Here is a 15,999-nt window from a genome sequence, read left to right on the forward strand (position 1 = left end):
GCAATGGATGATAATAAAGGATGAGAGTCCTATGGGCGATCTTTTGTCAAGTGGTATACGATTATAAGAGAAATGGAACGATATATACCTTTTTTCTTTTTCTCTCCCCTTCCTCGGCTCCCCAGGCTTACCATCAGATATGTGCATTTTAATAAGTTTGACGTTGAGTTCAGGTTCTGTGTGTTTTGAGGTAAGACAATGGTTGAGGATTTAAAATTAGTTTCTTGGAATATTGGAGGGGTTACATCACCAATTAAACGTAAAAATATTCTAAAAACATTGAAAAAACATAGTCCTGACATAATTGGTCTACAAGAATTAAATTTGACAGCATCAGAAATTCCCAAGTTAAAAGCTTATTGGATCAAAGGTATTATTGCTACACCATGTACAAAAGAAAATGTGGGGTGGCCATACTCATTAATAAAAGAGTTTCATATAATCTGATCAAACAGGAGCTAGACCCTTTTGGGCGTTACATGATTTTACAGATAGAGATTGAGAAAAACGTTTGGTCATTGTGTAATGTATATGGACCCAATAAACTGGATCTAGATTTCTGGCATAAATTAAAAACTAAATTAATTCCATACTTAGTCCAGAATTTATTAATGATGGGGGATTTTAATATGATAATGCATATAGAAACAGATTGTCTGCTAGACAGCAAAGAGAGGCAAAATGCTTAAGAGAATTTAGCAAGGACTTGAGGCTGAAAGATATATGGCGGTTACAACACCCCGATACACGGAACGTTTCATTTGAATCAAGGGCATACAAAAATTTCTCATGGATAGATATGTTTTTAATAGAAGATACACTTTTAAGGTTAGATATAGAGTCTCAAATAGAGAATATCATAGTATCTGATCACGCAATTATTACCCTAAAAGTAAAGTTTAATAGCAATGTGGGGAAAAATATAAATATCTTTAGCTTCCCAAAACACATGTACAATAATATTCGGTTCTGTAATTTGCTTTGGATGAGATGGCAAGAATACTGTAAATTAAATTAGGAATATCTGTATAAACCTTAAATTTTCTGGGAGGTGGGGAAAGCGGTTATGAGAGGAGAAATAAAAGCACATATGGTCAAAAGTAAAAAAAAGTCTGGAAATAGAGAGATACACTTAGCAAATCAACCTAAAAATATGTTCAGAAAGTACCTGAATAACCCAGACCCAACAACCTGGAAAAGATATACTCAAGCCAAGACAGAAAGGGAAGCATTTTTAAAATCCAAATGGTAACTGGAAGAGCTGATAGCAAGAGTGTATTTTCAGGGTCATCAAGGAATTTCAGCTAAATACATAGCAAAACTCATAAAATTCAGGAAAAAAAAGAATATGATACCTTTAATAAAAGAGGGTAAGGCTATATATTCCCAAGTGTCAGAGATTAGGGAAGCCTTCTTTAAGTATTATCAACAGCTATACACAAGAATCCCAGTTAATGAAAGTCAAATTCTGGCAAAATATAGCATTACCTGGAATAAAAGGGAAGATTTAGAGCAAGAAAATAGAGAAATCTCTACAGATGAAATAGCAGAGGCCTTAGATAAAATGAAACTGGGGAAAGCACCTGGGCCAGATGGGCTACCAGCAGAATTGTATAAGATATTAAAAGATAGTGTTCTAGAGGTATTAAGTACATTGTTTAAACAGTATTTTATTCAGAATGACTTGAAATCTCCTTATTTCCTGCACATGATAGTTTCTTTAATTCCAAAAAAGCAAAGACCCAGAGAATATGGGATTGTATAGACCAATTTCCCTTCTAAATTTAGATTATAAAATTTTGATGGCCATGTTGGCAGAAAAACTTAAGAAAATAATAGGGTCTCTGATAAATGAAGATCAAACTGGTTTCATGGCAGGGAGAAACCCTGCCTGTAATATGCGTAGGGTCTTAATAACACTAGACTATTTTTATAAGAAACGGGGAATGCTTGGCAAGAACAGCAATGCTGCCTTAGCTTTGGTAACTATAGATGCAGAAAAAGCATTTGATTCTATTATATGGAACCATATGGTTACGACTTTAATGAAGTTTGGTTTTGAAGGAAATATATTGAATATAATAAAGTTAATATATAACAAGCTTAGATCACAACTATTAGTAAATAATGAACTAACACAGCATATTGCATTGCAGAGGGGCACCCATCAGGGTTGTCCCCTCTCACCTTTGCTGTTCAATATCTTGCTTGAGCCATTGGCTATTTATTTAAGGAAGGAAATAAGGGGTATAGAGATAGGTAACAGGAACTAAGTGATTTCATTGTACGCAGATGATATTTTGTTATTTTTTAAGGATAGAAATCTGAATATCCCTAAATGTTTAGAAATTATAAGAAACTATAGCCAGTTCTCCGGATACAAAATAAACTCTAGTAAGTCTGAAATTCTGTGGATTCATAAGACTCAAAAAAGTTACGACAGACATCCGTTTCAGGAATCCAGTTATATTAATTATTTAGGAATTAAACTAGGAATTAATCCAAGTGAGTGGTACCAGCTGAATTTTATTGAGGCCTTTAAAAAGCTTGCCAGTGATTTCAGTAAATGGAACATGTTTTTCTTATCTCTTTCCGCAAAGGTCATGGTCATTAAGGCAATAATCTTTCCACACATTTTGTTCTTGTTGCAGAATTTACCTATATTTATCTCTCTGCAAGATATTATTCAATATAATAAGGCCTGTGCAGGATTTCTATGGGGCAATAAGAAAGCACGACTTGCAATTAATAGACATATAGAGCTCAAAGAGTATGGGGGATTTTCTTTGCCTAATTTAAAATATTATAATCTGGTTACAATGGCAAAATATGGTGTAGATTGGCTCACAGAAGCAGAATATACTACGTATTATGGTCTAGAATCAAGTTTAATAGCTTCATTTAATTTGAAGGCTCTACTCCACCACCCATACAGTAAATTACCAAGTACTGTACATCAGATGCCAACCCTGGCAAATATAATTTGTGCATGGCAGAAAGTGCTTCAGTTGTTAGCAATTGATTATCGCACATCACGTTATTTACCTATAATAGGTACACCTGACTTTTCACCGGGCTATTATAATGCAGTTTTCCAAGAATGGCATGAGAAAGGATTAGTGAACTTTGCACAATTGTTAGACGAAAATAAAACTTGCATAGAAACATATGCAGCGATATCTAAAAAGCATCACCTTTCTCCTAAAAATGTATTTGCATATTTACAGGTTACGAGCTTTATGAGTCAACTAGATTGGGCAAGAAGGGGGGTGGGAGAGTGGAAGGAGATAGAGGCAGAGATGAACATATATAAAGTAGGAGTCTGCTCAATTAAATATTGGTATCAGACTATACTTATAAAGGGGGGCCAGGAATACATAGGCAAGTTAAAGAATGGTTATATGAAATACTTTCCAGAAATATCGGTCCAGGAGATAAAGAAAAGCATAAGTCTATCTTAAGCAGCTACACTAAATTGCAGCTGGAGGGAGTCACAATTGAAATTAATAAACAAATATTACTTGACACCACATAGGATTAATAAGTGGGCACAGAACGATATGAAGCGTAAATGTCCTAAGTGAGGAGCAGAGGGGGTGAATATATTTCACTGTTTTTGGGCATGTACAAAGATTAGACAGTACTGGGGTAAGATTAATTTCTGGCTAAATAGAATATTGAAAAATGATTTTACAGTTGTCCCCTATTTTGAATTTTTTCTGGTGAAGAACCCGACACAGAAGGGAGACCAAATGTTAATACATTTGTCCATTCTAGTTGCACATAACTTAATTCTCAGAAAGTGGGGTTCCCACATAGCTCCTAGTATAGCGGAATTTGTTAATGCTATAAAACTACAAATGAACATAGAATTGATAATAACAATTTGTTGAAGGAAAACCACTTTAGAACCTATTTTAAAAAATGGCTAAAAGTAATATTGGTCTGGCCTATGGCAAACCAAATTTAATTTATTTCACAACTAAAATATTCAATACATTTACAAGTATTGGTTATTCAAGGAGTTCTTCCTAGACAGTGGCTGGAAATATAAGATGCATGGATAGGGGGCTGACGTAGATCCTTTGGAGCCGGGGGGAGTGGTTTGTTGAGGTGCTGAGAATTTTTTTTTTGGACTTGGTTGAGGAAAAGTAGACTAAGTAAAGCAATTGGCGTGTATTGATATAGGATGAATACTTATATATAGCATAAATATATGATAATTATGGCTGGAGGAGGGGGAGAGGAGAGAAAAGTGGGTCACGAGGGATTGTATTCAAGAACGTTTATGATTGATAGTTAACCATAATTTGTTTAGAAAGATTTTCAACTGAAGAATATTCTTGTATGCATGACGAGCTGTGTACCCACACAAATTGACATGATTTTTTTTTTCTTGAGATGTCAAAGTATGTGGTTTTTTTTCCTTTCTGTGTAATTGTTTATGTTTGGATATAATGCAAAAAACAAATAAATCGACCCTTTGATCGGTTTAAAAAAAAAAAAAAAAAAAAAAGGGACAATTAAAGCCTTTGAGACTGTAATATAATTTTTTAAAAATATATGTAGTAAAAGATTGCAAATTATACATTCATTATTTATTTAGTCCAATTTTCCTGCAATTTAACTTATAAAATTGTTAGCTAGCCAATTATTTTTAAAATTTGAAGCGCAGACTCCAGATTTAACACTGTTATATTCCACACTGTCATTGGTTGCACACTCTATTGACTCATTCAAACCTAAGATATATCTTTTTTATTGCTAAATACATTTTTATTTCATTTTATTTTTAACCAATTTGGCTAAAAAAGTAAATATGTGACCTAAAACCAGGACTGTTTAGTACCTACTTACACGGGCCATAAGCTGGATCATAGCCAAAAAGAAAAATTCCAATAAGGATAAGCACGAGGGTCCTCCAAATCAACTTGCGTAGTAGCTGACACCGATTGACACCTCTCTTTAGCATAGAGCTAAAAGCCAGCGCTACTGATGTCCCAATTATGAAGACAAACCTGCAAAGAAAGTTTGTTAATGGTGTAATCAAATATTCTGATGAAATATGGTTGAGAAAGGACTACCTTGCCACTTTTCTTGGAAAAAAGATACCTTCTCAGACTCTAGACTCACTTCTGCCTATGGCATCCCAAGTTAAGCTTCACATTATTTTGGAACCTCAGTGATTCAGTGGCAAAGAAGATTTTAAGTTCAGGTTGGGAAAGCTTTTGAAGATGGCTTAATCATCTTCCATTTTTCCGGTTTAGTGGCTCTTTTCACAACCTGTCCTATGAAAGTGATGCCAATTGCTCCCTAATAAGTGCAGTTCCTACAGAGGAAGTAAAGTAAACTATACGATCTACTCAAGATACAAATTGCGTAACATTAGCAGGCCTAGCATTGTATTTTTTGAAGTTACCCTTTTCTGTTACGTAAAAGCCAACACCATTACTCCAACAGACTTATCCAGTGCTTGGTAGATAACCTTGTGGATGCCATACCAAGGTTTACATCACAGATGAGAAATCCCAGGAATACTAATAATATTTTTTCTCTTTATTTTATTTTTTTTTTTATTTTTTTGGGGGGGGGGAGTACCATTCCTCTGTAATGCAGAGTGATGTAAAAATGCCCAAACCATTGGATATGCTACTATACTGAATTCAAGATTTAGCTTGTTTTGTTATAGACTATATTGCTATAGTGACTTCTGTGAAGGACATTTAAGTCAAACTTCTTGAAATTCATGAACCAAGCTAACAATGAAGCATGGCAAGTAGAAAGAGTGGAGGAAAACTATTTAGGTCACTAAAAGTGACATAGGTACTTAGATCAGATTCTGCAAAGGCCAAAAATTGGTTTATATCACCTCTTAGCCTCCATGCTGTTTCCACACAATATTGCCCATATCTGATTTTAGCTTCCAGGCCTTCAAATCAGCCTTTTGGCACTGCCCCATACATGGAGTTCTGATCCTTGGTGACACTTTATCATACAAACAGACCCTCTGTTTACAGGGTGAATTTAATGTGGAGCCAACAAATTGTTAACAGTGCCAAATACGGGGTGTATTTATTCAAAGAAGAGGAAGAAGAATTTATTATGATTGAAAAGCAATGTTTACAACTATGGATCCTTCTAGTTCAAGCTTAATTATACAAACAAAAAATCAAAATGCTGAAAAACCACATTCTTTTGAAATAGCTCAATATGGTGACTATGAATAGCAGGCACCTGTTTCATTGGAGTCTGGTTCTAATTCTATATAACATTCCCATAAATGACTGAAAGATGGAGCGTTGGGAAATCCTGGTGGATTATCACAGTAAGAAATACTGTTAAGCTTGTGAATGTGAACCAGCTGCTTGGGATAGTAAAGTGACTAAATACAGTTTGGTTTTATTTTTGGGATGAGGGATGTAATTACCTCCACATGTATCATAAACGTTGTCTGTGGGTTTTTTTAATCTAATGTATGATTATTAGAATGGTCTACTTCAAATAAAAAGAAAATGGATTCCAGCCAATATTTTAACTAAAGTCAACTTTTATTGTCACTACATAAGGGTCATGACTGACAATGCTTCAGGTCTACAATTGGCCCTTAGCCATGATAGACATGACTAAGGGCGAATTGTACGCCTGAAGCATTGTCCTTCATGACCCTTATGTAGTGACAATAAAAGTTGACGTTAGTTAAAACATGGGTTGGACTCCATTTTCTAACTATTTGTATCAGGACTTGGCAACTCCAGGACTCAGTGCCATATATTGGTAAGTGCTGTTTCCCGCTTATAAAATTATACTGTTTCATATCATATTCAAGCATTATTTATCACTAATTTCATAAAGGGTTAAGCCAGACACTGGTCAAATGGAAGATTGTATCATGATGTTCCAGTGTGTGCTTTTATACAGAAAGAGCAGTTTATTAAGATGGTAAACGTTTAGTGATGATGAACAGGAGCAGAGTAATGCAGAGCAATTTATATTAGAAAAAAAAGTGAAGTAGACCACTGAGGTTTTTAGGGGAATTTTTTTTACATATATCTGTCTTTACCAGGCCCCAAGCACATAACTAGAATCTGCTGGCACCTATAGGGCAGAATTTGAGGCACTGTGACCCTCTTTCCAATAAAACTGAACATCCTTTGTTTGGCTTGTAGCAGAGTGGAACTATAGTGCATAAGAATAATGGCAACACTGTCAGTAATTTACTCTTAAAGGTACACTAAAGTCAAAATTAAACTTTTATTATTGAGATAGAGCACACTATTTTAAACAACTTTCCTTTTCACCTCTATTATAAAAATGTGTGCAATATTTTTATATGCACATTTTTTGGAGACACTAGCTGCTACTGAGCATGTAAAAATAATTCACAGTATATACATATATGCCTTTTGTAACTGGTTAATGGCTGTCACATGATGGGGAGAGGAAAATGGAACTAAATTACATTTTTTCAGAAAAAAAAATAAAAAAATGTCATTGTCTTTTTTGTGTGAATTTGTTGATTATCCATTTCTGTTGTATTCAATTGTCCTTTACTTTATTCTAATCATTTAGCAGCAGTAAATAAAGGTAATATGTTATGTTGTTTGTTAAGTCTTTAAGAAGAGAGAGGTAACCTAAAATGTCACATCACTGAAATAAATATATGCAAGTCCTGTGAGTTAGTTTTGCTTGTTATTGTAAATTAATTATATTTTCTATTCTTTTCATGTGCCAGAGACCACATAAATGAGTGGCTGCTTTAACAAGTCAACAAAGGAATTAATGCAAGAGACACAAAAATCTTTTGGTTTGTTCATGCAGTTACTCCAAATGTGGGATATTTTTTTTGTGCTAGCGGCAAAGGCTTCACATTTATACGATTCAATAACCATCCAATAATGTCCTTGTCAGTTAATTGCCATAAGTATATAAGCTTCACTTTTGGGGGTCGATCCGATAAAAATCGTCGCCCGCAAAAGTCGGCGACGCCAATATTTGCGCGGGTTTGGTATTCTATATACGGCGTAACCTAGAAGTTACGCGTGTATATTTCTGCCGTCGCCCGTAGTTTTTTGGGCCATACGCAGGTATACCAAACCCGCCCAATTTGGTATCCAATATACAGCGTAAGGACTTACGTGGCGAAAATGGAGAAATCTTACTCCATTTTCACCTCGCCACAAAAAGCAGCCGTAAGAAGCCTTACGCTGACTATTGGAGCCCCGTAACTCCCTAAACTGGCTGCTAAATAAACCTAACACCTAACGCATGCGCAATGTCTATCTCCCTGTCAACCGCGATCTGCTAAATAAAACCTAACACCTAACGCATGCGCAATGTCTATCTCCCTGTCAACCGCGATCTGCTAAATAAAACCTAACACCTAACGCATGCGCAATGTCTATCTCCCTGTCAACCGCGATCCCCCGCCGCAATCCCTAATAAAGTATTTAACCCCTAAACCGCCGCCATCTACATAAACTAACCCCCTACTGTGAGCCCCTAAAACCGCCACCATCTAACTGATCTATCCCCTAATGTGAACCCCTAAAACCGCCACCATCTAACTGATCTATCCCCTAATGTGAACCCCTTACACCGCCGCCATCTATATTAAAATTATTAACCCCTAATTTAATCTACCTACCCCGCCGCCAGCTATATTATCTATATTAACCCTAAGTATATTATAGTTAATATAGTTATTACATTATATATATTAACTATATTAACCCTAATTATATTAGGGTTAATATAGTTAATATAGTTACTATAGTATTTATATTAACTATATTAACTCTATCTAACCCTAACACCCCTAACTAAATTCTTATTAAATAAATCTGATTCATATTATAAACTAAAATATTCCTATTTAAATCTAAATACTTACCTATAAAATAAACCCTAAGATAGCTACAATATAATTAATAATTACATTATAGCTATGTTAGGGTTTATATTTATTTTACAGGTAAATTGTTAATTATTTTAACTAGGTATAATAGCTATTAAATAGTTATTAACTATTTAATAGCTACCTAGTTAAAATAATTACCCAATTACCTGTAAAATAAATCCTAACCTAAGTTACAAATACACCTACACTATCAATAAATTAAAGAAACTACAAATATCTATCTAAAAATACAATTCAATAAACTAAACTAAATTACAAAAAAAACAAACACTAAATTACAAAAAATAAAAAAAAGATTACAAGATTTTTAAGCTAATTACACCTATTCTAAGCCCCCTAATAAAATAATAAAGCCCCCCAAAATAAAAAAATTCCCTACCCTATTCTAAATTAAAAAAAGTTCAAAGCTCTTTTACCTTACCAGCCCTTAAAAGGGCCTTTTGTGGGGGCATGCCCCAAAGAAAACTGCTCTTTTGCCTGCAAAAAAAAACACAGTACCACCCCCCAACATTACAACCCACCACCCACATACCCCTAATCTAACCCAAACCCCCCTTAAATAAACCTAACACTACCCCCCTGAAGATCTCCCTACCTTATCTTCACCACGCCGGGCCGAACTCCTCATCCGATCCGGGCGATGTGTTCCAGCAAGCGGCAGTGAAGTCTTCTTCCATCCGGGCGATGTGTTCCAGCAAGCTGCAGAGAGTCTTCTTCCATCGGCGATGTCTTCAAGCAAATCGGCATCTTCAATATTCTTTCTTCGCTCCTCCGCCGCGGAGCATCCATCCGGCACGACGACTTCCCGACGAATGAGGTTCCTTTAAATGACGTCATCCAAGATGGAATTAAGGTAGAAAAATCTGATTGGCTGGCTCTGGGAGCGGCGGTTTAGGGGTTAATATATATTTTATTGTTAGGATAGTGAGGGGGGATAGCAGATAGAGGGTTAGACGTGTCGGGCTATGTTAGGGAGGCGTGTTAGACAGTGTGGGTGATTTAGACTTTAGTCAGGTTTTGTAGGCGCCGGCAGTTTCTAACGTGCTGTAAGTCACTGGTGACGCCAGAAATTTGTACTTGCGCAGATTTCTAGACATCGCTAGTTTATCAGACTTACGGCACTTTAGCATCTGACGGCGCAGTATATGGGATAGCTCGAGTTGCGAGCTGAAACTGCGGGCGACGCGGGTTCCCTAGCTTGCGCCGCAAACTACGATCTATATCGGATCGCGCCCTTGTTTTTGGCAAATCCTGAACCCATTAAAAATACTTTTAAATACGATATTTTGAAGCAGTAACACTAGCTACTGATTTAACTTTTAAAGAGCCATTATAGCCGGAAAATTACAGGCTCTAATTTGTTAGACCATGTAATTTTTTTAATTTTTAAAAAAAAAAAAATATTTATTAATGTCCAATTCATGATCAATTCAATAAATGTCATATCAACAAAAAAATATTCACAATTATAGTATTGTGGTGAAAACAAACGTAATAGTACAAATTAACCTTCTTTCAGTTTGTACATGATCATATTCAATGTCTTTATCGTAATAGCAACGTAATCTTAAAGGTATACTAAACCCAAATTTTTTTCTTTCATGATTAAGATAGAGCATGCAATTTTAAGCAACTTTCTAATTTACACCTATGATCAATTTTTCTTTGTTGTCTTGCTATCTTTATTTGAAAAAGAAGGCATCTAAGCTAAGGAGGCAGCAAATGTTTGGTTTAGAATCCCTTGACAGCATTTAGCCACCAATCAGCAAGCACAACCCAGGTTGTGAACCAAAAATGGGCCGGCATCTAAACTTACATTCTTGCTTTTCAAATAAAGATAGCAAGAGAATGAAGAAAAATAATAGGAGTAAATTAGAAAATTGCTTAAAATTGCCTGTCCCTTTAACCGGGTATTGGATAGTTTTTAAACCAGTATATCCTTAACACACGAAAAAAAGAAAGCGAAAAAAAAAAAAGTTAAAAAATTTAAATAAAAAAGAGGAGGGGAAAGAGTTCCAATCCTTCCCCCCTCCACTCCAATTATATGTATAATATGGCTATTAACAGAGCAGGGAGCAGAACAACTACTAGATCTCAACAGAGTAGTGGACCCATTGAGTTGGAAAACAGCCTTCATTAGCCAGCTCTTGGTAGGTTTTAGAGTTTAACAAAGGCCTCAATATCTGTTTTGGAACTGAGGGTGGATATCTTTTTATTATAGGCAACCATTTATTAAAAAGTTACCGAGTTTTCCTCTCAGAGGCAAGATTAACATTATGGATTTAAAAAAAAATCTATTGTTAGGGGGCATTTTGAAAATAAGTAAAACTGGGTATAGAGCATTTCTTCCAATTTTTCTAAATCAAATACCTGACCACCATTATTATAGCATTAAAAAAGTTAAGATTTTTGGGTCTATTAGATTCCTTATTAGAATGTAAGAAAAAAAAATGTATTCAGCATAAGGGGCATAATTATAAAAAGTGTCAACTATGTTGACTTATTAACCCCTAAACATCTGGCCTCCCACATCACCACCACTAACTAAACCTATTAACCCCTAAACCTAACAATCCCTTAATTTTAAATTAAAATTACAACATTCCTATCTTCAAATAAATTAAAACTTACCTGTAGAATTAAAATAAACTAAGTTTATTAACCTACCCTAACTATTATACTATAATTAAATTAAACTACCAATTAAATAAACTAAATTACATATTAAAAAAAGCTAACTCTACTAACATTATTTTAATATACAATTAAACATTATTACAGTCCTAAATTACAAAAAAAACTAAGTTACAAAAAACAAAAGAAACACTAAATTATGAAAAATAACAAACCAAATTATCAAAAAAATTTTTTTTACACCTAATCTAATAGCCCTATCAAAATAAAAAAAGCCCCCCAAAATAAAAATAAACCATAGCCTACAATAAACTACCAATGACCCTTAAAAGGGCCTTTTGTGGGGCATTGCCCCAAAGATATCAGTTCTTTTACCTGGCAAAAAAAATACAAACACCCTCCCAACAGTAAAACCCACCACCCAACCAACCCCCCCAAATAAAAAAAAACTATCTAAAATAATCTAAGCTACCCATTGCCCTGAAAAGGGCATTTGTATGGGCATTGCCCTTAAAATTGCATTTAGCTCTTTTACTGCACATACCCTAATCTTAAAATAAAATCCACCCAAAAAACCCTTAAAAAAACTAACACTAACCCCCGACAATCCACTTACAGTTCTTGAAGTCCTGCTTGAAGGATCCATCCAGCCAGCAAAGTCATCATCCAGGCAGCAAGAAGTCTTCATCCAGACGGCTTCTTTTATCTTCATCCAGCCGGCGAAGTCATCATCCAGGCTGCAAGAAGTCTTCATCCAGGCGGCCTCTTCTATCTTCATCCAGCCAGCGTGGAGCGGGTCCATCCTGAAGACATCAGACGCAGAGCATCCTCTTCATATAGTCTCCACCATACACTGATTGTTCCAATCAGCCAAAAGGATTGAACTCTCATCCTATTGGCTGTTCCAATCAGCCAATAGGATTGAGCTCTCATTCTATTGGCTGATTGGTTAGTTTTTAGTTTTGCGATGCGGGGGGCTGACGGTTTAGGGGTTAATAGGTTTAGTTAGTGATGGTGATGTGGGAGGCCAGAGGATTAGGGGTTAATAAGTTTATTTAGTGACGGCGGTGTCAGGGAGCGTCGGAATAGGGGTTAATAACATTATGTAGGTGGCGGCGATGTCAGGGGCGGCAGATCAGGAGTGTTTAGACTCAGGGTTTATATTAGGGTGTTAGGTGTAAACGTAACTTTCTTTTCTACCATAGAAATCAATGGGGTATGCTTCATTCTCTTGCAGCATCGAACATAAGCTTTCAGTGTTTTCATACTCCCATTGATTTCTATGGCATCCGTGGCCTCAAGGGTGGCGGATTGAAAACCAGGTATGCAGTGTTGGAAAAGACGCGAGCGTACCTGTTAAAAGTTTGATAAATTGGGAAAAGTGTCAAATAGAGCAGAATGTGTATTCGGAACATCTGTAATGACGTAAGCATCGATCTGCATCGGATTGAGATCGCCGGATCGTATGTTACGTCACAAATTTCAACATTTGCTGATCTTGAGGCTTTGATAACTAGGTCGGATCAATCTCGCAACAATTATGATGCGGAATTCCAGCGTATTTTCGGTTGACACTTTGATAAATAGGTCCCATAATCTCAAATTGGTCGTGAAAAAGTTTATTATACCAATAACTGACCTTCTGCCAAAGTTGAAATATTTTAGAGCAATACCAAAATACATGTAGCATATCAGCTTTTCTAAAGGAACATCTAGGATAACGATAATCTATATTGGTATAAAACTTGGACATTTTATAGGGTGTAAGATATATATTATGGATTAATTTACTATGTGATTCTTTCCATCCCAACAAAATCCCCATTCTATCTAGTGATATAAAACTCTGCTTGATATCTAATAATTGTAATGAAGAGAAATATGAATACCAGAAAGTATTTTATTTAAATGTGTTTGTCCTTGTTCGGCCAACATCATATTATACAGTAAAGAGATTGAATGATTGCCCGCAGCGTATTTCTGAATACATGTATTAATTTCAGACCATGGGACCAATAAATCCAGATTTAACTTTTGTGTATTAATAAAATGCAAAGCTGGAAATAGGCAAAGAGATTGAATCTGGGAACCTCATCATTTTGAATTAATATATTAAAAGGGATAATTTGACCGATAGGAGCAAACATTTGATAAACAAATTTAAGCCCTTTAAGCGACCAGAGGTAGAAAACCACGTGGGAAATTCCAGGCATAAATTCTGGATTGCCCTTGATGAGTAAGAAAGCGGAAAATTTAAAATTCAGATCTAGACAAAAGCATAGTTTCTGCCACGCATTGATTACATTTTTAATGGTTATTAAGTTAGATACATTTACAAGAAGATTTTTGGAGGAACAATGCAAAATGGCTTTTAAAGCAAATTTGCAAAGTAGGGAGCTCTCTGTCTCATTATAAGGGATAGAGTTTGATTCAGTAATCCAGTCCAAGGAAATTTTAGCTATATATATAGCTAAAGGTTCAATAGAAATGTTAAAGAGGAGGGGAGAGAGAGGACAACCTTGTCTGGTACCTCTGCCTAAAGAGATTTTTGTGGTTAGACTAGCATTGATAAGGAGGGAGGAAAAAGGGTTCTTAAATATTTTAAAAGTGAATTGTAGAAGATGACTGTTAAGACCAAACTGGCTTAATGCATAGAATAGATGATCCCACAAGATGGAATTGAATGCTTTCTCTACATCAACTGTTAGTAGCGCTAAATCATTACATGCTCTCTTGTTATTTCCTTTATTTGTTGATGTTTTTTTATTGTTTTTTGTTGTGGTGCAGAGGTATTCCAGAAATAGTCTAAGGTGGTTTCAACTTTTCGTAGACCATGTCATTTTAAGACTAGAGACCCTTTAATGCTATGTATTTAATCACAGTAAAAAATGTTAAACACATACTAAAATACTGTTTGGGACCCAAAGAGCACTTCTGGTCGTGCAACTAGCCCTGCTGATTTGATCAGTGACAGCTTCCACTCCAGACCCACAGAAATATTAGACTCTTTGCAGGGGGGTTAAAACACAAAGGGCCCTATCTATGAAGCTGTGGGTGCAACTTTGGAGTCCGAGCATTTCAGGCTTTAGAACTGCGTTCTTAAGACTCGGCGCTGCCTCAAGCCTCACGGAGTGAAATCTGATCAGCATAATTGACAAGCTCTAGATCAGCTCTAGATCAATGTTAAATGCGAGCAGCAGATGCAGATGATCCGCCACAATGCCGGGCGTACGAGCTTCTTAAGAGCTAACCTTGACCCCTATTTAATAAATGAGCCCAATAGCATTAAAGGGTTGCTAAACTAAACTAAACACTGAATTTGTATGTGCTGTATAGTGAACAAGCAATAACACTGAGTCTATGGGGCCTATCTAGCAAGCTCCGAATGGAGCTTGGTGCCCCGTGTTTCTGGTGAGCCTGCAGGCTCGCCAGAAACAGCAGTTATGGAGCAGCGGTCACAAAGACAGCTGCTTCATAACCTGTCCGCCTGCTCTGAGCAGGCGGACAGACATCGCCGGAAATCAGCACCCCCCTGCTGGTGGCCCATTGGCCGCGAGTCTGCAGGGGGTGGCGTTGCACCAGCAGCTCTTGTGAGCTGCTGGTGCAATGCTGAATACGGTGAGCGTATTGCTCGCAGTATTCAGCGAGGTCTGGCAGACCTGATCTGCACTGTTGGATCAGGTCCGCCAGACTTTCTTAAATAGGGGCCTATATGTGCTGTATAGTGAATAAGCAATAACACTGAGTCTGTATGTGCTGTATAGTGATCAAGCAATAAAACTGAGGGGTATATTTATTAATGTGCGAGCTGACATGATATGATGTAGCGTATCATGTTCGCTGCACATCTATAAATGCTGACAGCATACGCTGTCGGCATTTATAATTGCACCAGCAGTTCTTGTGAACTGCTGGTGCAATACCGCCCCCTGCAGATGGAACAGCAGTCTTTATGTGCCCAATGTTATTGCTTGATCACTATACAGCACATACAGACTCAGAGTTATTGCTTGATCACTATACAGCACATACAGACTCAGAGTTATTGCTTGATCACTATACAGCACATACAGACTCAGAGTTATTGCTTGATCACTATACAGCACATACAGACTCAGAGTTATTGCTTGATCACTATATAGCACATACAGACTCAGTGTTATTGCTTGATCACTATATAGCACATACAGACTCAGTGTTATTGCTTGATCACTATACAGCACATTCAGACTCAGTGTTATTGCTTAATCACTATACAGCACATACAGACTCAGAGTTATTGCTTGATCACTATATAGCACATACAGACTCAGTGTTATTGCTTGATCACTATACAGCACATACAGACTCAGTGTTATTGCTTGATCACTATACAGCACATACAGACTCAGTGTTATTGCTTGATCACTATACAGCACATACAGACTCAGTGTTATTGATTGATCACT

The 15,999-nt window shown here is 36.3% G+C and overlaps 1 protein-coding gene across 1 annotated transcript in view; it reads right to left on the bottom strand.

The window, feature by feature from the left end:
- Positions 1-15,999, bottom strand: part of LOC128640395 (heparan-alpha-glucosaminide N-acetyltransferase-like) — a 623,176-nt gene that overhangs the window by 243,260 nt on the left and 363,917 nt on the right. Inside the window, exon 12 of the mRNA XM_053692886.1 lies at positions 4,858-5,018. Coding sequence (XP_053548861.1) covers positions 4,858-5,018 — 161 coding nt within the window. The remainder of the gene's footprint in view (positions 1-4,857; positions 5,019-15,999) is intronic.

Source organism: Bombina bombina, chromosome 9 (assembly GCF_027579735.1).
Source record: "Bombina bombina isolate aBomBom1 chromosome 9, aBomBom1.pri, whole genome shotgun sequence".
NCBI classification, from domain to species: domain Eukaryota; kingdom Metazoa; phylum Chordata; class Amphibia; order Anura; family Bombinatoridae; genus Bombina; species Bombina bombina.